Source organism: Coregonus lavaretus (genome assembly GCF_964263955.1).
Source record: "Coregonus lavaretus genome assembly, chromosome: 14".
NCBI classification, from domain to species: domain Eukaryota; kingdom Metazoa; phylum Chordata; class Actinopteri; order Salmoniformes; family Salmonidae; genus Coregonus; species Coregonus lavaretus.
This window is the reverse complement of record NC_140001.1, coordinates 1,381,781-1,408,857: the sequence shown is the minus strand read 5'-3', so window position 1 is coordinate 1,408,857 and position 27,077 is coordinate 1,381,781. Positions and strand designations below refer to the sequence as shown.

Here is a 27,077-nt window from a genome sequence, read left to right as displayed (position 1 = left end):
AATATATTCTTAGGACAGGAGAAGAGCCTACGGCATTGTAGCCTATCCAAGCTCAGATTTGAACACATTCTACATGGTTGCTCATCTTCTACACCTAGAAGAGAGCCGAGAAAACCCGGAGCTCATCACTTGGAGGGAGGAGTTGTATCAAATTTGGCTGGTTAATTAATAGAATGTCTTATTGGTTTCAGCGGAGGTGTGGAGGTTTTCCCGCGGTTGTCTGCAGAGGTATTGGCTCTCATCCCCTCTACCTGCCCGCTGGTAGATCCTAGAGCCGGGACTGATCTGTCCGTATTCCCCTGTTTGTTGGTGGATGAACTTCAATGATTCGGGACCTGAGCAAGATGTACCCGCAGGCACGGCACCCGGTGAGTCTCTCTGTCAGAACAACAACACCAACAACAGACCCACACCCGAGACAGAGTGCTGTGCCGCCACCCGAGCCAAAATAATCACTTTAGATCAGTTTCCGTGCCATCGCGCGGAAACTGGACAATTACTGTCATTGTCAAATTGTCAAACCGCTGAAAATGAGAGAAGCAATGTGCGTGAATGTCTTGTGTGTATCTGAGAGTGACAGATGGGGACAGAGAGCGCGAAAGAAATAAAAACATGTTTTATTCATCCTGCTCCTGAACGCACCTGCAGCTTTTCATACCTGTCCGCCCCCCGACTTCCTGTCCGCCCCCCGAATTCTTGTCCGACTCCCACCCGCTACCGCAAAAACTGGTCCAGAACCCAAACGCAGTCCTGCAATGTTATGTTAGGTGTATGTGACACAGCGCCACTTGCCATGGTCCCAGCAATATTTGCACCCTAGGCAATATCAAAATGGGCAGAAATAACCTTAGAAATAGGTTAAATGACCAGAGATTCTCACTTGGCCTGTTATATTAAGCTATCGGCATTACTGGGCTTTATCAGCCAAAAGGCTAGATGGAGCTGAAGTCTATGCCCCTTTGTTTGCGATTGGTCAACAGTAGGGATTCTTCAATTAAGTGTTTGTTATTATTCAACAAGAGACTAATCGTTTTCATACATACGTTTTTTCACTTGAGAAATACTGCACCAAACATTTTACTTAAATGTAAAATTGCGTGAAGAAGACCACTTCAGCAAAAATGTGAAAATTGATTACAGATTTCTTAATTTATCTTAGATTAATTCAGACTATTTTGAGGATATTTGTTGCTACGGCGTCTCAAGATGGACAAACAGTAATGTGCCGCTTTTTTCTTGTTTTTCAACCGAAAGTCTTTTAAGGGAGAATGCGAGGCACAGACGTTCACTTCGCCTAGCCGATTTCTGCTAGGAGCAAACAGAACCTAGTATGCAGACGCCATAAGGTTTGGTTTGCTCCTAGCAGAACTCGGCTAGGAAAAGTGAACATCTGTGCTCGCATCCTCCCTTAAAATAACTTCGCTTGAAAAATGAGAAAAAAACTGCAATATTATTGTTTGGCCCTCTTGAGACGCCGTAAACCAGTACACTTCCACAAAATAGTCAGATTTAATCTGAGATAATTTAAGAAATGGGTTAAATTTTGACGTTTTTGCCGAGGAGGTCATAGTCGTGCAATTTTACATCTAACTAAGATGTTTAATGCAGTATTTCTCAAATGTAAACTAGTCATCTGTCATTGAATGACAACAATCACTTCATTGAAGAATCCCTACTGTTGACCAATCACCAACGAAGAGACGTAGACTTCAGCTAGCGAACTTCGCCTAGCCTCAAGAAAAAATGTTGTGTGCTCAAACAGCCGAAAAAAACCCCTGCCGAATGCTCCCGAACAGCAAAACGAAGAAAAACATTACAACATTTCATCATAATATTTGCGCAAACTGTTTCGACTGGGAAGCATATGGGAAGCTTTAGGCTACTGCACTGGGAGCGGCAAGAATGATGACCCTTGCACTTTCTCTTGAGCTACATTATGTATATAGGGTAAAGCCTACCTTTTAAGAGGACGATTAGCATATAGGGTAAAGCCTACCTTTTAAGAGGACGATTAGCATATAGGGTAAAGCCTACCTTTTAAGAGGACGATTAGCATATAGGGTAAAGCCTACCTTTTAGGAGGACGATTAGCATATAGGGTAAAGCCTACCTTTTAGGAGGACACTTATCATATAGGATAAAGCCTACCTTTTAGGAGCAGGTCGATTTACATATAGGATAAAGCCGACTCTACACTATACTTGCTTGTTTTGTCACATAAACGGAAATTAGGCGAACTATTCGAATTTTAGCAACCAGGAAATTGGAGCGATTTCTGCATAGTGCATCTTTAAGTTAATTTCCTTGGAAAGATAACTGCCAGTGATTCTCTGTCCATGCATAGGCAACCTACTCTATTTCAATGAGACCAGACATATAGGCACACTTGACCTCACACGCCCATCTAGGAGAGGAGAACTTGACCTCACACGCCCATCTAGGAGAGGAGAACTTGACCTCACACGCCCATCTAGGAGAGGTCGGCTACTGTGTGTGAATAATACGACAGTGGGGCTTTTAAAACCCCTTAGAGTCGATGACCACGCCCCCGTTGAAATCAAATTAGCATAATACAAATTCCCCATAAAAATCTGTTTGGTTAAGTTAGAGATATCCGTTGTTTTGGCATGGGCTGCGTCTCAATCCACCGCATCCGCCGATGTCGGCCTTCCGCATCTGCGGTGGAAGGTAGCAGAGCTACAGCGCTGTTTGTCAGAGCGGGAGACATCCTGAAAATCTGACATCTCACAAAAAACGTCTGTAGCGTCCGAATGGACGCTCTATGGAAAGATGAGACTCTCACGAACATGATGGTGTTCTCCGTTTTGTTCTATGTGATGTGCTGTTATCAGGAGTGGCCTGTTGTCCTGTTGTAGTTGTTGTTGTTGTTGACATTGTTGTTGTTATTGTTGTTGTTGTTGACCCCCCAGGTACCGCACCATCCAGGCCAGCCCTTCAAGTTCACCGTGCCAGAGTCATGTGACCGCATCAAGGAGGAGTTTCAGTTCCTACAGGCTCAGTTTCACAGGTAACGCACACACACACACACATACACGCACGCACGCACACACGCACGCACACACGCACACGCACGCACACACGCACACACGCGCACGCACGCACGCACGCACGCACACACACACTCTTCTGGGGCGTGTAACGTGAAATGCCTTTTAGCGAGAGTGATGAGGCGTGAAATGATTTGCACTGGGCTGAGACATATGCAGACCAGACCAGACAGAACTACTCTGACAGCGGCGTGGTCACTATAACTACTAACCAACCTAACCACAACGTAACCACAACCTAACCACAACCTAACCACAACCTAACCACAACCTAACCACAACCTAACCACAACCTAACCACAACCTAACCACAACCTAACCACAACCTAACTGGATAATGTCTGATGATGTCTGTCTGTCTGTCCTCAGTGTGAAACTGGAGTGTGAGAAACTGTCCAGTGAGAAGACAGAGATGCAGAGACACTATGTTATGGTGAGCTTCATGTAGTGTGTGTCTGTATGTGTGTGTGTATGTGTGCGTGTGTCTGTATGTGTGTCTGTATGTGTGCGTGTGTATGTGTGTGTGTGTGTGTGTATGTGTGCGTGTGTGTGTGTGTGTGTGTGTGTGAGAGAGAGAGAGAGAGAGAGAGTAGTTCCCTATTTCTTCTAAAATAACATCTTGTAATTGGATTTTTAACATTGCAGATGCAATTTTATTTTGGTCAACATACATTTACAATCATTACCCAGTACCAGCTCTGGGGGGGACAATCATTACCCAGTACCAGCTCTGGGGTGACAATCATTACCCAGTACCAGCTCTGGGGTGACAATCATTACCCAGTACCAGCTCTGGGGTGACAATCATTACCCAGTACTAGCTCTGGGGGGACAATCATTACCCAGTACCAGCTCTGGGGGGACAATCATTACCCAGTACCAGCTCTGGGGGGGACAATCATTACCCAGTACCAGCTCTGGGGGGACAATCATTACCCAGTACCAGCTCTGGGGGGACAATAATTTTGCCCATGTCATTTGTATTTTTTTCTAAATTAAACCTGTTGACAAAAATACAATTGGTTTTTCAATGTTGAAAATCCAATTACAAGGTGTGGTGACCAAAAGTTTTATTTTATTTCAATTTATTTGAGAAGAAATAGGGAACTATTTAAGCAAAGTGCAAGGATGCCAGTATATTTGGCTGCAACTGTATTACAGTATGTGAGAAGACAAAGATGCAGAGAGGTTCTAAGGTGCTGAGGTTCCGAGGTTCTGAGGTGCTGATGTTCCGAGGTTCTGAGGTTCCGAGGTTCCGAGGTTCTGAGGTGCTGAGGTTCCGAGGTTCTGAGGTGCTGATGTTCCGAGGTTCTGAGGTTCCGAGGTTCCGAGGTTCTGAGGTGCTGAGGTTCCGAGGTTCCGAGGTTCTGAGGTGCTGAGGTTCCGAGGTTCCGAGGTGCTGAGGTGCTGAGGTTCCGAGGTGCTGAGGTGCTGAGGTTCCGAGGTTCCGAGGTGCTGAGGTTCCGAGGTTCCGAGGTTCTACTGTCTGTGAAAAACAAGAAGCTAGAAAAGAGGCTGAAGATGAATTTGTGTCTTTGTCTTTTAGTACTATGAGATGTCTTATGGACTCAACATTGAGATGCACAAACAGGTAGGAAACTAGAGTGAGTGAGTCTTAAAATGAATGTGTGTGTGTGTGTTTGTGTGTATGTGCATGTGTTTGTGTGTGTGTGGTGTATGTGCATGTGTTTGTGTGTGTGTGGTGTATGTGCATGTGTTTGTGTGTGTGTGGTATATGTGTTTGTGTGTGTGTGGTGTATGTGCATGTGTTTGTGTGTGTGTGGTGTATGTGCATGTGTTTGTGTGTGTGTGTGTTTGTGTTTATGTGTGTGTGCGCGCATTTGTGTGTGTGTGTGTGCAGTGTGTGTGTGTGTGTCTTTCAGCTGCAGTGTTTAAGACAGCGACGAAAGACGTAAGTGAATGGACATTTCTATCAACATGTTTAAAAAATATATTAGTGAGTCACAAACAAAAGATGTGTTGTGCAAATATAGAATGAAACTTTTAAATAAAAATCAGTCTTTAAATAAGCCCATACAGTATGTCATGATCAGAAAGCAAATGAGTCATCATTAACCAAAACAAATGATTATTAGCAAATAAATGCAAGTCAGGTTTTTTCTGGTTTCCACAGCACATTTTACAAACATATTTCTTACTTTACAAACACAACAGTGGTCAAATAGGTTTTTGTAAATGTCACAACATTTGTGGCTCCACAGATTACGTTTGTGTCACAAAAATTTAGTTATCTCAATGGTTGAAGTAAAACACTTCTTAAATCTTTGAATAATTCCGAGAAATTCATTAAACAAAGACCCAATCCTGCAATGGTCAGCCTTTATTCATTGAGAGCGCTCTGCAACAAAATGGTCGTACAATCTTTTTATACACACACGTCAGAGGAAAAATCCCACCCCGCTTTAGGCTTTAGGCGGCTGTATTTTTCCACCGTACACATCTCACCTGGGTTTAGCTGATGTGGTTATCCTCTGCTCTCCTGACCATCAGGTCACACACACACACACACACACACACACACACACACACACACACACACACACGTGGTCAGGAATGAAACAGTCTGGGACATCTGTTGAACCAATACTGACGTGGTCAAGAATGAAACAGCTTTTCTTAAATGCAAAACATTACCCATATTGTACCTTAGATATTTGGATGACATCTTTGGACTTTGGGAGCACTCCATTTCGGAATTCAAAGGATTTCTAGACATTTTGAAGTAGAGTTTTTAGATTCACAGGTATTCTTTACACGGGAGAAGGGGGAAACAAAACATTTAGCGACGAGGGTGTTCTTTAAGGAAACTGATAGACATGCCCTACTTCATAAATCTAGTTTCCACCCTACACATACCTACAGGGGTTTAATTAAATCACAACTTATAGGGTTTCATAGGATCTGTACCTTTCCTGGGGATGCAGGCTCTAAAGCCAAGGGGCTATTCAAAACGCTTCCTGGGGGAAATTAAAGCTGAGGTTAAACAGAATAGTGGCCATTACAGCAAAGAAATGGATAATCACTCCATTATACCTTTTGTGGCCACTTACTCTCGGGCACTGGTGGGTTTCAGCTCCAATATTAAATCACATTTCCAAAAGGCTCAGGAACAATGTGCGGATTTTGAGAATTTCAGGGTAATATGGAAACAGGAGGAACAGGAATCTGGGTGATATCCTCTCCAAGATAGGCATCTCACTTATACAAAATATTTTAGGAATAAGCATTCGGGTTTGGGTGTTCTGATATGGAAGAAAATTCAATTAGATTCTGTTAACTTGATATATGCAATTAAGTGCAGTCTCTGACAAAAACTATATATTGGTGAAAAGAAAAATGCACTCAAACTTAGATTAAAACTGCATATACAGTGGGGAGAACAAGTATTTGATACACTGCTGATTTTGCAGGTTTTCCTACTTACAAAGCATGTAGAGGTCTGTAATTTTTATCATAGGTACACTTCAACTGTGAGAGACGGAATCTAAAACAAAAATCCAGAAAATCACATTGTATGATTTTTAAGTAATTAATTTGCATTTTATTGCATGACATAAGTATTTGATCACCTACCAACCAGTCAGAATTCTGGCTCTCACAGACCTGTTAGTTTTTCTTTAAGAAGCCCTCCTGTTCTCCACTCATTACCTGTATTAACTGCACCTGTTTGAACTCGTTACCTGTATAAAAGACACCTGTCCACACACTCAATCAAACAGACTACAACCTCTCCACAATGGCCAAGACCAGAGAGCTGTGTAAGGACATCAGGGATAACATTGTAGACCTGCACAAGGCTGGGATGGGCTACAGGACAATAGGCAAGCAGCTTGGTGAGAAGGCAACAACTGTTGCCGCAATTATTAGAAAATGGAAGAAGTTCAAGATGACGGTCAATCACCCTCGGTCTGGGGCTCCATGCAAGATCTCACCTCGTGGGGCATCAATGATTATGAGGAAGGTGAGGGATCAGCCCAGAACTACACGGCAGGACCTGGTCAATGACCTGAAGAGAGCTGGGACCACAGTTTCAAAGAAAACCATTAGTAACACATTACGCCGTCATGGATTAAAATCCTGCAGCGCACGCAAGGTCCCCCTGCTCAAGCCAGCGCATGTCCAGGCCCGTCTGAAGTTTGCCAATGACCATCTGGATGATCCAGAGGAGGAATGGGAGAAGGTCATGTGGTCTGATGAGACAAAAATAGAGCTTTTTGGTCTAAACTCCACTTGCCGTGTTTGGAGGAAGAAGAAGGATGAGTACAACCCCAAGAACACCATCCCAACCGTGAAGCATGGAGGTGGAAACATCATTCTTTGTGGATGCTTTTCTGCAAAGGGGACAGGACGACTGCATCGTATTGAGGGGAGGATGGATGGGGCCATGTATCGCGAGTTCTTGGCCAACAACCTCCTTCCCTCAGTAAGAGCATTGAAGATGTGTCGTGGCTGGGTCTTCCAGCATGACAACGACCCAAAACACACTAAGGAGTGGCTCCGTAAGAAGCATCTCAAGGTGCTGGAGTGGCCTAGCCAGTCTCCAGACCTGAACCCAATAGAAAATCTTTGGAGGGAGCTGAAAGTCCGTATTGCCCAGCGACAGCCCCGAAACCTGAAGGATCTGGAGAAGGTCTGTATGGAGGAGTGGGCCAAAATCCCTGCTGCAGTGTGTGCAAACCTGGTCAAGACCTACAGGAAACGTATGATCTCTGTAATTGCAAATAAAGGTTTCTGTACCAAATATTAAGTTCAGCTTTTCTGATGTATCAAATACTTATGTCATGCAATAAAATGCAAAATAATTACTTAAAAATCATACATACATACATGTGATTTTCTGGATTTTTGTTTTAGATTCCGTCTCTCACAGTTGAAGTGTACCTATGATAAAAATTACAGACCTCTACATGCTTTGTAAGTAGGGAAACCTGCAAAATCGGCAGTGTATCAAATACTTGTTCTCCCCACTGTATATCACATCAATAAAGGTGATTGAAATACTGTATTGGCCCATGCAGTAGAACATGTACAAATATTGTGCTTAGAGTCTAACAGAAAGTGATGGAAAGCCCAACGGCAAAGAGTAGAATTGGATAAAAATATTAACTTACCTGAAAATTGACTCTATTTGTTGTCAAAAATTGGATAGGAATCACAATTGTTATTTTCCCAATTAGTTATATCGGACCGTAAAAGTCTAATATTTACATCCTGTTGGAAATATAATAAGTATATTTAGACCAATCTAATTGGAGAGAAGAAAGGGACATTTTAATAGTCTTTTATCCACAGAAAACGGGAATTTAATTAATTATTTACCTACATTTACATTTACGTCATTTAGCAGACGCTCTTATCCAGAGCGACTTACAAATTGTTGCATTCACCTTATGATAGCCAGTGGGACAACCACTTTACAATAGTTTTTTTTTTTTTGGGGGGGGGGGATGGGGGGGTAGAGGGATTACTTTATCCTATCCCAGGTAATCATTAAAGAGGTGGGGTTTCAAGTGTCTCCGGAAGGTGGTGAGTGACTTGGTCATGAGGGAGCTTGTTCCACCATTGGGGTGCCAGAGCAGCGAACAGTTTTGACTGGGCTGAGCGGGAACAGTGCTTCCGCAGAGGTAGGGGGGCCAGCAGGCCAGAGGTGGATGAACGTAGTGCCCTCGTTTGGGTGTAGGGACTGATCAGAGCCTGAAGGTGCGGAGGTGCCGTTCCCCTCACAGCTCCGTAGGCAAGCACTACTGGGAAACCAGCTCCCATCTGGTGGCAACTATGACAGACAAATTGTGAGAAAAACAATCCAGAAAATCACATTGTAGGATTTTGTATGAATTTATTTGCAAATTATGGTGGAAAATAAGTATTTGGTCACCTACAAACAAGCAAGATTTCTGGCTCTCACAGACCTGTAACTTCTTCTTTCAGAGGCTCCTCTGTCCTCCACTCGTTACCTGTATTAATGGCACCTGTTTGAACTTGTTATCAGTATAAAAGACACCTGTCCACAACCTCAAACAGTCACACTCCAAACTCCACTATGGCCAAGACCAAAGAGCTGTCAAAGGACACCAGAAACAAAATTGTAGACCTGCACCAGGCTGGGAAGACTGAATCTGCAATAGGTAAGCAGCTTGGTTTGAAGAAATCAACTGTGGGAGCAATTATTAGGAAATGGAAGACATACAAGACCACTAATAATCTCCCTCGATCTGGGGCTCCACGCAATATCTCACCCTGTGGGGTCAAAATGATCACAAGAACGGTGAGCAAAAATCCCAGAACCACACGGGGGGACCTAGTGAATGACCTGCAGAGAGCTGGGACCAAAGTAACAAAGCCTACCATCAGTAACACACTACGCCGCCAGGGACTCAAATCCTGCAGTGCCAGACGTGTCCCCCTGCTTAAGCCAGTACATGTCCAGGCCCGTCTGAAGTTTGCTAGAGTACATTTGGATGATCCAGAAGAGGATTGGGAGAATGTCATATGGTCAGATGAAACCAAAATAGAACTTTTTGGTAAAAACTCAACTCGTCGTGTTTGGAGGACAAAGAATGCTGAGTTGCATCCAAAGAACACCATACCTACTGTGAAGCATGGGGGTGGAAACATCATGCTTTGGGGCTGTTTTTCTGCAAAGGGACCAGGACGACTGATCCGTGTAAAGGAAAGAATGAATGGGGCCATGTATCGTGAGATTTTGAGTGAAAACCTCCTTCCATCAGCAAGGGCATTGAAGATGAAACGTGGCTGGGTCTTTCAGCATGACAATGATCCCAAACACACCGCCCGGGCAACGAAGGAGTGGCTTCGTAAGAAGCATTTCATGGTCCTGGAGTGGCCTAGCCAGTCTCCAGATCTCAACCCCATAGAAATTCTTTGGAGGGAGTTGAAAGTCCGTGTTGCCCAGCGACAGCCCCAAAACATCACTGCTCTAGAGGAGATCTGCATGGAGGAATGGGCCAAAATACCAGCAACAGTGTGTGAAAACCTTGTGAAGACTTACAGAAAACGTTTGACCTGTGTCATTGCCAAAAAAGGGTATATAACAAAGTATTGAGAAACTTTTGTTATTGACCAAATACTTATTTTCCACCATAATTTGCAAATAAATTCATTAAAAATCCTACAATGTGATTTTCTGGATTTTCTTTCCTCAATTTGTCTGTCATAGTTGACGTGTACCTATGATGAAAATTACAGGCCTCTCTCATCTTTTTAAGTGGGAGAACTTGCACAATTGGTGGCTGACTAAATACTTTTTTCCCCACTGTACCTTCCTCTTAGAATTAGAATCACCCCTTACATTACTACTGATGCCCTCATTTAAGGCTCTAAGACTTATTACTGACCCTGACCCTGTTCTAACCCTAACCCTGACCCTGTTCTAACCCTTACCCTGACCCTGTTCTAACCCTGACCCTGACCCTGTTCTAACCCTGACCCTGACCCTGTTCTAACCCTGACTCTGTTCTATCCCTGACCCTGTTCTAACCCTAACCCTGACCCTGTTCTAACCCTGACCCTGACCCTGTTCTAACCTGACCCTGTTCTATCCCTGACCCTGTTCTAACCCTAACCCTGACCCTGTTCTAACCCTGACCCTGACCCTGTTCTAACCCTGACCCTGACCCTGTTCTAACCCTGACCCTGACCCTGTTCTAACCCTGACCCTGTTCTAACCCTAACCCTGACCCTGTTCTAACCCTGACCCTGTTCTAACCCTAACCCTGACCCTGTTCTAACCCTGACCCTGACCCTGTTCTAACCCTAACCCTGTTCTAACCCTGACACTGACCCTGTTCTAACCCTGACCCTGTTCTAACCCTGACCCTGTTCTAACCCTAACCCTGTTCTAACCCTAACCCTGACCCTGTTCTAACCCTGACCCTGACCCTGTTCTAACCCTGACCCTGTTCTAACCCTGACCCTGACCCTGTTCTAACCCTGACCCTGTTCTAACCCTAACCCTGTTCTAACCCTAACCCTGACTCTGTTCTAACCCTGACCCTGACACTGTTCTAACCCTGACCCTGACCCTGTTCTAACCCTGACCCTGTTCTAACCCTGACTCTGTTCGAACCCTGACCACGACCCTGTTCTAACCCTGACCCTGACCCTGTTCTAACCCTGACCCTGACCCTGTTCTAACCCTAACCCTGACCCTGTTCTAACCCTAACCCTGTTCTAACCCTGACTCTGTTCTAACCCTGACCCTGTCCCTGTTCTAACCCTGACCCTGACCCTGTTCTAACCCTGACCCTGACCCTGTTCTAACCCTGACCCTGACCCTGTTCTAACCCTGACCCTGTTCTAACCCTGACCCTGACCCTGTTCTAACCCTGACTCTGACTCTGTTCTAACCGTGACCCTGACCCTGTTCTAACCCTGACCCTGACCCTGTTCTAACCCTGACCCTGTTCCAACCCTGACTCTTTTCTAACCCTGACCCTGACCCTGTTCTAACCCTGACCATGACCCTGTTCTAACCCTGACCCTGACCCTGTTCTAACCCTGACCCTGACCCTGTTCTAACCCTAACCCTGACCCTGTTCTAACCCTAAACCTGTTCTAACCCTGACTCTGTTCTAACCCTGACCCTGACCCTGTTCTAACCCTGACCCTGACCCTGTTCTAACCCTGACCCTTACCCTGTTCTAACCCTGACCCTGACCCTGTTCTAACCCTGACCCTGTTCTAACCCTGACCCTGTTCTAACCCTGACCCTGACCCTGTTCTAACCCTGACCCTGACCCTGTTCTAACCCTGTTCTAACCCTGACCCTGACCCTGTTCTAACCCTGACACTGACCCTGTTCTAACCCTGACCCTGTTCTAACCCTGACCCTGTTCTAACCCTAACCCTGTTCTAACCCTAACCCTGACCCTGTTCTAACCCTGACCCTGACCCTGTTCTAACCCTGACCCTGTTCTAACCCTGACCCTGACCCTGTTCTAACCCTGACCCTGTTCTAACCCTAACCCTGTTCTAACCCTAACCCTGACTCTGTTCTAACCCTGACCCTGACACTGTTCTAACCCTGACCCTGACCCTGTTCTAACCCTGACCCTGTTCTAACCCTGACTCTGTTCGAACCCTGACCACGACCCTGTTCTAACCCTGACCCTGACCCTGTTCTAACCCTGACCCTGACCCTGTTCTAACCCTAACCCTGACCCTGTTCTAACCCTAACCCTGTTCTAACCCTGTCCCTGTTCTAACCCTGACCCTGTCCCTGTTCTAACCCTGACCCTGACCCTGTTCTAACCCTGACACTGACCCTGTTCTAACCCTGACCCTGACCCTGTTCTAACCCTGACCCTGTTCTAACCCTGACCCTGACCCTGTTCTAACCCTGACTCTGACTCTGTTCTAACCGTGACCCTGACCCTGTTCTAACCCTGACCCTGACCCTGTTCTAACCCTGACCCTGTTCCAACCCTGACTCTGTTCTAACCCTGACCCTGACCCTGTTCTAACCCTGACCATGGCCCTGTTCTAACCCTGACCCTGACCCTGTTCTAACCCTGACCCTGACCCTGTTCTAACCCTAACCCTGACCCTGTTCTAACCCTAAACCTGTTCTAACCCTGACTCTGTTCTAACCCTGACCCTGACCCTGTTCTAACCCTGACCCTGACCCTGTTCTAACCCTGACCCTTACCCTGTTCTAACCCTGACCCTGACCCTGTTCTAACCCTGACCCTGTTCTAACCCTGACCCTGACCCTGTTCTAACCCTGACTCTGACTCTGTTCTAACCGTGACCCTTACCCTGTTCTAACCCTGACCCTGACCCTGTTCTGACCCTGTTCTAACCCTGACCCTGTTCTAACCCTGACCCTGTTCTAACCCTGACCCTGACCCTGTTCTAACCCTGACCCTGTTCTAACCCTGACCCTGACCCTGTTCTAACCCTGACCCTGACCCTGTTCTAACCCTGACCCTGACCCTGTTCTAACCCTGACCCTGTTCTAACCCTAACCCTGACCCTGTTCTAACCCTGACCCTGACCCTGTTCTAACCCTGACCCTGACCCTGTTCTAATCCTGACCCTGTTCTAACCCTGACCCTGTTCTAACCCTGACCCTGACCCTGTTCTAACCCTGACCCTGACCCTGTTCTAACCCTAAACCTGTTCTAACCCTGACTCTGTTCTAACCCTGACCCTGACCCTGTTCTAACCCTGACCCTGACCCTGTTCTAACCCTGACCCTTACCCTGTTCTAACCCTGACCCTGACCCTGTTCTAACCCTGACCCTGTTCTAACCCTGACCCTGTTCTAACCCTGACCCTGACCCTGTTCTAACCCTGACCCTGACCCTGTTCTAACCCTGTTCTAACCCTGACCCTGACCCTGTTCTAACCCTGACACTGACCCTGTTCTAACCCTGACCCTGTTCTAACCCTGACCCTGTTCTAACCCTAACCCTGTTCTAACCCTAACCCTGACCCTGTTCTAACCCTGACCCTGACCCTGTTCTAACCCTGACCCTGTTCTAACCCTGACCCTGACCCTGTTCTAACCCTGACCCTGTTCTAACCCTAACCCTGTTCTAACCCTAACCCTGACTCTGTTCTAACCCTGACCCTGACACTGTTCTAACCCTGACCCTGACCCTGTTCTAACCCTGACCCTGTTCTAACCCTGACTCTGTTCGAACCCTGACCACGACCCTGTTCTAACCCTGACCCTGACCCTGTTCTAACCCTGACCCTGACCCTGTTCTAACCCTAACCCTGACCCTGTTCTAACCCTAACCCTGTTCTAACCCTGTCCCTGTTCTAACCCTGACCCTGTCCCTGTTCTAACCCTGACCCTGACCCTGTTCTAACCCTGACACTGACCCTGTTCTAACCCTGACCCTGACCCTGTTCTAACCCTGACCCTGTTCTAACCCTGACCCTGACCCTGTTCTAACCCTGACTCTGACTCTGTTCTAACCGTGACCCTGACCCTGTTCTAACCCTGACCCTGACCCTGTTCTAACCCTGACCCTGTTCCAACCCTGACTCTGTTCTAACCCTGACCCTGACCCTGTTCTAACCCTGACCATGGCCCTGTTCTAACCCTGACCCTGACCCTGTTCTAACCCTGACCCTGACCCTGTTCTAACCCTAACCCTGACCCTGTTCTAACCCTAAACCTGTTCTAACCCTGACTCTGTTCTAACCCTGACCCTGACCCTGTTCTAACCCTGACCCTGACCCTGTTCTAACCCTGACCCTTACCCTGTTCTAACCCTGACCCTGACCCTGTTCTAACCCTGACCCTGTTCTAACCCTGACCCTGACCCTGTTCTAACCCTGACTCTGACTCTGTTCTAACCGTGACCCTTACCCTGTTCTAACCCTGACCCTGACCCTGTTCTGACCCTGTTCTAACCCTGACCCTGTTCTAACCCTGACCCTGTTCTAACCCTGACCCTGACCCTGTTCTAACCCTGACCCTGTTCTAACCCTGACCCTGACCCTGTTCTAACCCTGACCCTGACCCTGTTCTAACCCTGACCCTGACCCTGTTCTAACCCTGACCCTGTTCTAACCCTAACCCTGACCCTGTTCTAACCCTGACCCTGACCCTGTTCTAACCCTGACCCTGACCCTGTTCTAATCCTGACCCTGTTCTAACCCTGACCCTGTTCTAACCCTGACCCTGACCCTGTTCTAACCCTGACCCTGACCCTGTTCTAACCCTGACCCTGACCCTGTTCTAACCCTGACTCTGACTCTGTTCTAACCCTGACCCTGACCCTGGTCTAACCCTAACCCTGACCCTGTTCTAACCCTGACCCTGACCCTGTTCTAACCCTGACCCTGTTCTAACCCTGACCCTGTTCTAACCCTGACCCTGACCCTGTTCTAACCCTGACTCTGACTCTGTTCTAACCCTGACCCTGACCCTGTTCTAACCTTGACCCTGTTCTAACCCTGACCCTGTTTTAACCCTAACCCTGACCCTGTTCTAACCCTGACCCTGTTCTAACCATGACCCTGACCCTGTTCTAACCCTGACCCTGTTCTAACCCTGACCCTGTTCTAACCCTGACCCTTACCCTGTTCTAACCCTGACCCTGTTCTAACCCTGACCCTGACCCTGTTCTAACCCTGACCCTGACTCTGTTCTAACCCAGACCCTGTTCTAACCCTGACCCTGACCCTGACCCTGTTCTAACCCTGACTCTGACTCTGTTCTAACCCTAACCCTGACCCTGTTCTAACCCTGACCCTGTTCTAACCCTGACCCTGACTCTGTTCTAACCCAGACCCTGACCCTGTTCTAACCCTGACCCTGACCCTGTTCTAACCCTGACCCTGACCCTGTTCTAACCCTAACCCTGACTCTGTTCTAACCCTGACCCTGTTCTAACCCTGACCCTGACCCTGTTCAAACCCTAACCCTGACCCTGTTCTATCCCTGACCCTGTTCTAACCCTAACCCTGACCCTGTTCTAACCCTGACCCTGTTCTAACCCTGACCCTGACCGTGTTCTAACCCTAACCCTGACTCTGTTCTAACCCTAACCCTGACCCTGTTCTAACCCTGACCCTGTTCTAACCCTAACCCTGACCCTGTTCTAACCCTGACTCTGACCCTGTTCTAACCCTGACCCTGTTCTAACCCTGACCCTGACCCTGTTCTAACCCTGACCCTGACCCTGTTCTAACCCTGACCCTGTTCTAACCCTGACTCTGACCCTGTTCTAACCCTGACCCTGACTCTGTTCTAACCCTGACTCTGACCCTCTTCTAACCCTGACCCTGACCATGTTCTAACCCTGACCCTGTTCTAACCCTGACTGTGTTCTAACCCTGACCCTGACCCTGTTATAACCCTGACCCTGACCCTGTTCTAACCCTGACCCTGTTCTAACCCTGACCCTGACCCTGTTCTAACCCTGACCATGTTCTAACCCTGACCCTGACCCTGACCCTGTTCTAACCCTGACCCTGTTCTAACCCTGACCCTGACCCTGTTCTAATCCTGACCCTGTTCTAACCCTGACCCTGACCCTGTTCTAACCCTGACCATGACCCTGTTCTAACCCTGACTCTGTTCTAACCCTGACCGTGACCCTGTTCTAACCCTAACCCTGACCATGTTCTAACCCTGACCCTGTTCTAACCCTGACCCTGTTCTAACCCTGACACTGTTCTAACCCTGACCCTGACCATGTTCTAACCCGGACCCTGACCCTGTTCTAACCCTGACCATGTTCTAACCCTGACCCTGACCCTGTTCTAACCCTGACCCTGTTCCAGCCCTGACTCTGACCCTGTTCTAACCCTGACCCTGACCCTGTTCTAACCCTGACCCTGACTCTGTTCTAACCCTGACCCTGTTCTAACCCTGACCCTGACCCTGTTCTAACCCTGACCCTGACCCTGTTCTAACCCTGACCCTGACCCTGTTCTAACCCTGACCCTGTTCTAACCCTAACCCTGACCCTGTTCTAACCCTGACCCTGACCCTGTTCTAACCCTAACCCTGACCCTGTTCTAACCCTAACCCTGACCCTGTTCTAACCCTGACCCTGTTCTAACCCTGACCCTGTTCTAACCCTAACCCTGACCCTGTTCTAACCCTGACCCTGACCCTGTTCTAACCCTAACCCTGTTCTAACCCTGACCCTGACCCTGTTCTAACCCTGACACTGACCCTGTTCTAACCCTGACCCTGTTCTAACCCTGACCCTGTTCTAACCCTAACCCTGTTCTAACCCTAACCCTGACCCTGTTCTAACCCTGACCCTGACCCTGTTCTAACCCTGACCCTGTTCTAACCCTGACCCTGACCCTGTTCTAACCCTGACCCTGTTCTAACCCTAACCCTGTTCTAACCCTAACCCTGACTCTGTTCTAACCCTGACCCTGACACTGTTCTAACCCTGACCCTGACCCTGTTCTAACCCTGACCCTGTTCTAACCCTGACTCTGTTCGAACCCTGACCACGACCCTGTTCTAACCCTGACCCTGACCCTGTTCTAACCCTGACCCTGACCCTGACCCTGTTCTAACCCTAACCCTGACCCTGTTCTAACCCTAACCCTGTTCTAACCCTGACTCTATTCTAACCCTGACCCTGTCCCTGTTCTAACCCTGACCCTGACCCTGTTCTAACCCTGACCCTGACCCTGTTCTAACCCTGACCCTGACCCTGTTCTATCCCTGACCCTGTTCTAACCCTGACCCTGACCCTGTTCTAACCCTGACTCTGACTCTGTTCTAACCGTGACCCTGACCCTGTTCTAACCCTGACCCTGACCCTGTTCTAACCCTGACCCTGTTCCAACCCTGACTCTGTTCTAACCCTGACCCTGACCCTGTTCTAACCCTGACCATGACCCTGTTCTAACCCTGACCCTGACCCTGTTCTAACCCTGAGCCTGACCCTGTTCTAACCCTGACCCTGTTCTAACCCTTAACCTGTTCTAACCCTGACTCTGTTCTAACCCTGACCCTGACCCTGTTCTAACCCTGACCCGGACCCTGTTCTAACCCTGACCCTTACCCTGTTCTAACCCTGACCCTGACCCTGTTCTAACCCTGACCCTGTTCTAACCCTGACCCTGTTCTAATCCTAACCCTGACCCTGTTCTAACCCTGACCCTGACCCTGTTCTAACCCTGTTCTAACCCTAACCCTGACCCTGTTCTAACCCTGACCCTGACCCTGTTCTAACCCTGTTCTAACCCTGACACTGACCCTGTTCTAACCCTGACCCTGTTCTAACCCTGACCCTGTTCTAACCCTAACCCTGTTCTAACCCTAACCCTGACCCTGTTCTAACCCTGACCCTGACCCTGTTCTAACCCTGACCCTGTTCTAACCCTGACCCTGACCCTGTTCTAACCCTGACCCTGTTCTAACCCTAACCCTGTTCTAACCCTAACCCTGACTCTGTTCTAACCCTGACCCTGACACTGTTCTAACCCTGACCCTGACCCTGTTCTAACCCTGACCCTGTTCTAACCCTGACTCTGTTCGAACCCTGACCACGACCCTGTTCTAACCCTGACCCTGACCCTGTTCTAACCCTGACCCTGACCCTGACCCTGTTCTAACCCTAACCCTGACCCTGTTCTAACCCTAACCCTGTTCTAACCCTGACTCTATTCTAACCCTGACCCTGTCCCTGTTCTAACCCTGACCCTGACCCTGTTCTAACCCTGACCCTGACCCTGTTCTAACCCTGACCCTGACCCTGTTCTATCCCTGACCCTGTTCTAACCCTGACCCTGACCCTGTTCTAACCCTGACTCTGACTCTGTTCTAACCGTGACCCTGACCCTGTTCTAACCCTGACCCTGACCCTGTTCTAACCCTGACCCTGTTCCAACCCTGACTCTGTTCTAACCCTGACCCTGACCCTGTTCTAACCCTGACCATGACCCTGTTCTAACCCTGACCCTGACCCTGTTCTAACCCTGAGCCTGACCCTGTTCTAACCCTGACCCTGTTCTAACCCTTAACCTGTTCTAACCCTGACTCTGTTCTAACCCTGACCCTGACCCTGTTCTAACCCTGACCCGGACCCTGTTCTAACCCTGACCCTTACCCTGTTCTAACCCTGACCCTGACCCTGTTCTAACCCTGACCCTGTTCTAACCCTGACCCTGTTCTAATCCTAACCCTGACCCTGTTCTAACCCTGACCCTGACCCTGTTCTAACCCTGTTCTAACCCTAACCCTGACCCTGTTCTAACCCTGACCCTGACCCTGTTCTAACCCTGTTCTAACCCTGACACTGACCCTGTTCTAACCCTGACCCTGTTCTAACCCTGACCCTGTTCTAACCCTAACCCTGTTCTAACCCTAACCCTGACCCTGTTCTAACCCTGACCCTGACCCTGTTCTAACCCTGACCCTGTTCTAACCCTGACCCTGACCCTGTTCTAACCCTGACCCTGTTCTAACCCTAACCCTGTTCTAACCCTAACCCTGACTCTGTTCTAACCCTGACCCTGACACTGTTCTAACCCTGACCCTGACCCTGTTCTAACCCTGACCCTGTTCTAACCCTGACTCTGTTCGAACCCTGACCACGACCCTGTTCTAACCCTGACCCTGACCCTGTTCTAACCCTGACCCTGACCCTGTTCTAACCCTAACCCTGACCCTGTTCTAACCCTAACCCTGTTCTAACCCTGTCCCTGTTCTAACCCTGACCCTGTCCCTGTTCTAACCCTGACCCTGACCCTGTTCTAACCCTGACACTGACCCTGTTCTAACCCTGACCCTGACCCTGTTCTAACCCTGACCCTGTTCTAACCCTGACCCTGTTCTAACCCTGACTCTGACTCTGTTCTAACCGTGACCCTGACCCTGTTCTAACCCTGACCCTGTTCTAACCCTGACCCTGTTCCAACCCTGACTCTGTTCTAACCCTGACTCTGACCCTGTTCTAACCCTGACCATGACCCTGTTCTAACCCTGACCCTGACCCTGTTCTAACCCTGACCCTGACCCTGTTCTAACCCTAACCCTGACCCTGTTCTAACCCTAAACCTGTTCTAACCCTGACTCTGTTCTAACCCTGACCCTGACCCTGTTCTAACCCTGACCCTGACCCTGTTCTAACCCTGACCCTTACCCTGTTCTAACCCTGACCCTGACCCTGTTCTAACCCTGACCCTGACCCTGTTCTAACCCTGACCCTGACCCTGTTCTAACCCTGACCCTGTTCTAACCCTGACTCTGACCCTGTTCTAACCCTGACCCTGACTCTGTTCTAACCCTGACTCTGACCCTCTTCTAACCCTGACCCTGACCATGTTCTAACCCTGACCCTGTTCTAACCCTGACCGTGTTCTAACACTGACCCTGACCCTGTTATAACCCTGACCCTGACCCTGTTCTAACCCTGACCCTGTTCTAACCCTGACCCTGACCCTGTTCTAACCCTGACCATGTTCTAACCCTGACCCTGACCCTGTTCTAACCCTGACCCTGTTCTAACCCTGACCCTGACCCTGTTCTAATCCTGACCCTGTTCTAACCCTGACCCTGACCCTGTTCTAACCCTGACCATGACCCTGTTCTAACCCTGACTCTGTTCTAACCCTGACCGTGACCCTGTTCTAACCCTAACCCTGACCATGTTCTAACCCTGACCCTGTTCTAACCCTGACTCTGTTTTAACTCTAACCCTGACACTGTTCTAACCCTGACCCTGACCATGTTCTAACCCTGACCCTGACCCTGTTCTAACCCTGACCATGTTCTAACCCTGACCCTGACCCTGTTCTAACCCTGACCCTGTTCCAGCCCTGACTCTGACCCTGTTCTAACCCTGACCCTGACCCTGTTCTAACCCTGACCCTGACTCTGTTCTAACCCTGACCCTGTTCTAACCCTGACCCTGACCCTGTTCTAACCCTGACCCTGACCCTGTTCTAACCCTGACCCTGACCCTGTTCTAACCCTGACCCTGTTCTAACCCTAACCCTGTTCTAACCCTGACCCTGACCCTGTTCTAACCCTAACCCTGACCCTGTTCTAACCCCAACCCTGACCCTGTTCTAACCCTGACCCTGACCCTGTTCTAACCCTAACCCTGACCCTGTTCTAACCCTGACCCTGTTCTAACCCTGACCCTGACCCTGTTCTAACCCTGACCCTGTTCTAACCCTGACCCTGTTCTAACCCTAACCCTGACCCTGTTCTAACCCTGACCCTGTTCTAACCCTGACCCTGTTCTAACCCTAACCCTGACCCTGTTCTAACCCTGACCCTGACCCTGTTCTAACCCTAACCCTGTTCTAACCCTGACCCTGACCCTGTTCTAACCCTGACACTGACCCTGTTCTAACCCTGACCCTGTTCTAACCCTGACCCTGTTCTAACCCTAACCCTGTTCTAACCCTAACCCTGACCCTGTTCTAACCCTGACCCTGACCCTGTTCTAACCCTGACCCTGTTCTAACCCTGACCCTGACCCTGTTCTAACCCTGACCCTGTTCTAACCCTAACCCTGTTCTAACCCTAACCCTGACTCTGTTCTAACCCTGACCCTGACACTGTTCTAACCCTGACCCTGACCCTGTTCTAACCCTGACCCTGTTCTAACCCTGACTCTGTTCGAACCCTGACCACGACCCTGTTCTAACCCTGACCCTGACCCTGTTCTAACCCTGACCCTGACCCTGTTCTAACCCTAACCCTGACCCTGTTCTAACCCTAACCCTGTTCTAACCCTGACTCTGTTCTAACCCTGACCCTGTCCCTGTTCTAACCCTGACCCTGACCCTGTTCTAACCCTGACCCTGACCCTGTTCTAACCCTGACCCTGTTCTAACCCTGACCCTGACCCTGTTCTAACCCTGACTCTGACTCTGTTCTAACCGTGACCCTGACCCTGTTCTAACCCTGACCCTGACCCTGTTCTAACCCTGACCCTGTTCCAACCCTGACTCTGTTCTAATCCTGACCCTGACCCTGTTCTAACCCTGACCATGACCCTGTTCTAACCCTGACCCTGACCATGTTCTAACCCTGAGCCTGACCCTGTTCTAACCCTAACCTTGAACCTGTTCTAACCCTAAACCTGTTCTAACCCTGACTCTGTTCTAACCCTGACCCTGACCCTGTTCTAACCCTGACCCGGACCCTGTTCTAACCCTGACCCTTACCCTGTTCTAACCCTGACCCTGACCCTGTTCTAACCCTGACCCTGTTCTAACCCTGACCCTGTTCTAACCCTAACCCTGACCCTGTTCTAACCCTGACCCTGACCCTGTTCTAACCCTGTTCTAACCCTAACCCTGACCCTGTTCTAACCCTGACCCTGACCCTGTTCTAACCCTGTTCTAACCCTGACACTGACCCTGTTCTAACCCTGACCCTGTTCTAACCCTGACCCTGTTCTAACCCTAACCCTGTTCTAACCCTAACCCTGACCCTGTTCTAACCCTGACCCTGACCCTGTTCTAACCCTGACCCTGTTCTAACCCTGACCCTGACCCTGTTCTAACCCTGACCCTGTTCTAACCCTAACCCTGTTCTAACCCTAACCCTGACTCTGTTCTAACCCTGACCCTGACACTGTTCTAACCCTGACCCTGACCCTGTTCTAACCCTGACCCGGTTCTAACCCTGACTCTGTTCGAACCCTGACCACGACCCTGTTCTAACCCTGACCCTGACCCTGCTCTAACCCTGACCCTGACCCTGTTCTAACCCTAACCCTGACCCTGTTCTAACCCTAACCCTGTTCTAACCCTGTCCCTGTTCTAACCCTGACCCTGTCCCTGTTCTAACCCTGACCCTGACCCTGTTCTAACCCTGACACTGACCCTGTTCTAACCCTGACCCTGACCCTGTTCTAACCCTGACCCTGTTCTAACCCTGACCCTGACCCTGTTCTAACCCTGACTCTGACTCTGTTCTAACCGTGACCCTGACCCTGTTCTAACCCTGACCCTGACCCTGTTCTAACCCTGACCCTGTTCCAACCCTGACTCTGTTCTAACCCTGACCCTGACCCTGTTCTAACCCTGACCATGACCCTGTTCTAACCCTGACCCTGACCCTGTTCTAACCCTAACCCTGACCCTGTTCTAACCCTAAACCTGTTCTAACCCTGACTCTGTTCTAACCCTGACCCTGACCCTGTTCTAACCCTGACCCTGACCCTGTTCTAACCCTGACCCTTACCCTGTTCTAACCCTGACCCTGACCCTGTTCTAACCCTGACCCTGTTCTAACCCTGACCCTGACCCTGTTCTAACCCTGACTCTGACTCTGTTCTAACCGTGACCCTTACCCTGTTCTAACCCTGCCCCTGAACCTGTTCTGACCCTGTTCTAACCCTGACCCTGTTCTAACCCTGACCCTGTTCTAACCCTGACCCTGACCCTGTTCTAACCCTGACCCTGTTCTAACCCTGACCCTGACCCTGTTCTAACCCTGACCCTGACCCTGTTCTAACCCTGACCCTGACCCTGTTCTAACCCTGACCCTGTTCTAACCCTAACCCTGACCCTGTTCTAACCCTGACCCTGACCCTGTTCTAACCCTGACCCTGACCCTGTTCTAATCCTGACCCTGTTCTAACCCTGACCCTGTTCTAACCCTGACCCTGACCCTGTTCTAACCCTGACCCTGACCCTGTTCTAACCCTGACCCTGACCCTGTTCTAACCCTGACTCTGACTCTGTTCTAACCCTGACCCTGACCCTGGTCTAACCCTAACCCTGACCCTGTTCTAACCCTGACCCTGACCCTGTTCTAACCCTGACCCTGTTCTAACCCTGACCCTGACCCTGTTCTAGCCCTGACTCTGACTCTGTTCTAACCCTGACCCTGACCCTGTTCTAACCTTGACCCTGTTCTAACCCTGACCCTGTTTTAACCCTAACCCTGACCCTGTTCTAACCCTGACCCTGTTCTAACCCTGACCCTGACCCTGTTCTAACCCTGACCCTGTTCTAACCCTGACCCTGACCCTGTTCTAACCCTGACCCTGTTCTAACCCTGACCCTGTTCTAACCCTGACCCTTACCCTGTTCTAACCCTGACCCTGTTCTAACCCTGACCCTGACCCTGTTCTAACCCTGACCCTGACTCTGTTCTAACCCAGACCCTGTTCTAACCCTGACCCTGACCCTTACCCTGTTCTAACCCTGACTCTGACTCTGTTCTAACCCTAACCCTGACCCTGTTCTAACCCTGACCCTGACTCTGTTCTAACCCAGACCCTGACCCTGTTCTAACCCTGACCCTGACCCTGTTCTAACCCTGACCCTGACCCTGTTCTAACCCTATCCCTGACTCTGTTCTAACCCTGACCCTGTTCTAACCCTGACCCTGACCCTGTTCTAACCCTTACCCTGTTCTATCCCTGACTCTGACTCTGTTCTAACCGTGACCCTGACCCTGTTCTAACCCTGACCCTGTTCCAACCCTGACTCTGTTCTAACCCTGACCCTGACCCTGTTCTAACCCTGACCATGACCCTGTTCTAACCCTGACCCTGACCCTGTTCTAACCCTGATCCTGACCCTGTTCTAACCCTAACCCTGACCCTGTTCTAACCCTAAACCTGTTCTAACCCTGACTCTGTTCTAACCCTGACCCTGACCCTGTTCTAACCCTGACCCTGACCCTGTTCTAACCCTGACCCTTACCCTGTTCTAACCCTGACCCTGACCCTGTTCTAACCCTGACCCTGTTCTAACCCTGACCCTGACCCTGTTCTAACCCTGACTCTGACTCTGTTCTAACCGTGACCCTTACCCTGTTCTAACCCTGCCCCTGACCCTGTTCTGACCCTGTTCTAACCCTGACCCTGTTCTAACCCTGACCCTGTTCTAACCCTGACCCTGACCCTGTTCTAACCCTGACCCTGTTCTAACCCTGACCCTGACCCTGTTCTAACCCTGACCCTGACCCTGTTCTAACCCTGACCCTGACCCTGTTCTAACCCTGACCCTGTTCTAACCCTAACCCTGACCCTGTTCTAACCCTGACCCTGACCCTGTTCTAACCCTGACCCTGACCCTGTTCTAATCCTGACCCTGTTCTAACCCTGACCCTGTTCTAACCCTGACCCTGACCCTGTTCTAACCCTGACCCTGACCCTGTTCTAACCCTGACCCTGACCCTGTTCTAACCCTGACTCTGACTCTGTTCTAACCCTGACCCTGACCCTGGTCTAACCCTAACCCTGACCCTGTTCTAACCCTGACCCTGACCCTGTTCTAACCCTGACCCTGTTCTAACCCTGACCCTGACCCTGTTTTAGCCCTGACCCTGACTCTGTTCTAACCCTGACCCTGACCCTGTTCTAACCTTGACCCTGTTCTAACCCTGACCCTGTTTTAACCCTAACCCTGACCCTGTTCTAACCCTGACCCTGTTCTAACCCTGACCCTGACCCTGTTCTAACCCTGACCCTGTTCTAACCCTGACCCTGACCCTGTTCTAACCCTGACCCTGTTCTAACCCTGACCCTGTTCTAACCCTGACCCTTACCCTGTTCTAACCCTGACCCTGTTCTAACCCTGACCCTGACCCTGTTCTAACCCTGACCCTGACTCTGTTCTAACCCAGACCCTGTTCTAACCCTGACCCTGACCCTGACCCTGTTCTAACCCTGACTCTGACTCTGTTCTAACCCTAACCCTGACCCTGTTCTAACCCTGACCCTGTTCTAACCCTGACCCTGACTCTGTTCTAACCCAGACCCTGACCCTGTTCTAACCCTGACCCTGACCCTGTTCTAACCCTGACCCCGACCCTGTTCTAACCCTATCCCTGACTCTGTTCTAACCCTGACCCTGTTCTAACCCTGACCCTGACCCTGTTCTAACCCTGACCCTGTTCTATCCCTGACCCTGTTCTAACCCTGACCCTGTTCTAACCCTGACCCTGACCGTGTTCTAACCCTAACCCTGACTCTGTTCTAACCCTGACCCTGTTCTAACCCTGACCCTGTTCTAACCCTAACCCTGACCCTGTTCTAACCCTGACTCTGACCCTGTTCTAACCCTGACCCTGTTCTAACCCTGACCCTGACCCTGTTCTAACCCTGACACTGACCCTTTTCTAACTCTGACCCTGTTCTAACCCTGACTCTGACCCTGTTCTAACCCTGACCCTGACTCTGTTCTAACCCTGACTCTGACCCTCTTCTAACCCTTACCCTGACCATGTTCTAACCCTGACCCTGTTCTAACCCTGACCGTGTTCTAACCCTGACCCTGACCCTGTTATAACCCTGACCCTGACCCTGTTCTAACCCTGACCCTGTTCTAACCCTGACCCTGACCCTGTTCTAACCCTGACCATGTTCTAACCCTGACCCTGACCCTGTTCTAACCCTGACCCTGTTCTAACCCTGACCCTGACCCTGTTCTAATCCTGACCCTGTTCTAACCCTGACCCTGACCCTGTTCTAACCCTGACCATGACCCTGTTCTAACCCTGACTCTGTTCTAACCCTGACCGTGACCCTGTTCTAACCCTAACCCTGACCATGTTCTAACCCTGAACCTGTTCTAACCCTGACCCTGTTCTAACTCCGACTTTGTTTTAACTCTAACCCTGACACTGTTCTAACCCTGACCCTGACCATGTTCTAACCCTGACCCTGACCCTGTTCTAACCCTGACCCTGACCCTGTTCTAACCCTGACCATGTTCTAACCCTGACCCTGACCCTGTTCTAACCCTGACCCTGTTCAACCCTGACCCTGTTCTAGCCCTGACTCTGACCCTGTTCTAACCCTGACCCTGACCCTGTTCTAACCCTGACCCTGACTCTGTTCTAACCCTGACCCTGTTCTAACCCTGACCCTGACCCTGTTCTAACCCTGACCCTGACCCTGTTCTAATCCTGACCCTGACCCTGTTCTAACCCCGACCCTGTTCTAACCCTGACTCTGACCCTGTTCTAACCCTGACACTGTTCTAACCCTAACCCTGACCCTGTTCTAACCCTGACTCTGACCCTGTTCTAACCCTGACCCTGTTCTAACCCTGACCCTGACCCTGTTCTAACCCTGACCCTGACCCTGTTCTAACCCTGACCCTGTTCTAACCCTGACCCTGACCCTGTTCTAACCCTGACCCTCTTCTAACCCTGACCCTGACCATGTTCTAACCCTGACCCTGTTATAACCCTGACCCTGACCCTGTTCTAACCCTGACCCTGTTCTAACCCTGACCCTGACCCTGTTCTAACCCTGACCCTGACCCTGTTCTAACCCTGACCATGACCCTGTTCTAACCCTGACCCTGTTCTAACCCTGACCGTGACCCTGTTCTAACCCTAACCCTGACCATGTTCTAACCCTGACCCTGTTCTAACCCTGACCCTGTTCTAACCCCGACTCTGTTTTAACTCTAACCCTGACACTGTTCTAACCCTGACCCTGACCATGTTCTAACCCTGACCCTGACCCTGTTCTAACCCTGACCATGTTCTAACCCTGACCCTGACCCTGTTCTAGCCCTGACTCTGACCCTGTTCTAACCCTGACC

General features: G+C 49.6%; 1 protein-coding gene across 1 annotated transcript in view; it reads left to right on the top strand.

Annotated features, from left to right (window-relative positions):
• Positions 1-323: 323 nt before the first annotated feature.
• Positions 324-27,077, top strand: part of LOC311141338 (transducin-like enhancer protein 4) — a gene marked incomplete at both ends in the record, with an annotated part of 114,914 nt that continues 88,160 nt past the window's right edge. Inside the window, 4 exons of the mRNA XM_084176633.1 lie at positions 324-368; positions 2,931-3,028; positions 3,438-3,501; positions 4,615-4,659. Of these exons, the coding sequence (XP_084032759.1) occupies positions 324-368; positions 2,931-3,028; positions 3,438-3,501; positions 4,615-4,659 (252 nt within the window). The remainder of the gene's footprint in view (positions 369-2,930; positions 3,029-3,437; positions 3,502-4,614; positions 4,660-27,077) is intronic.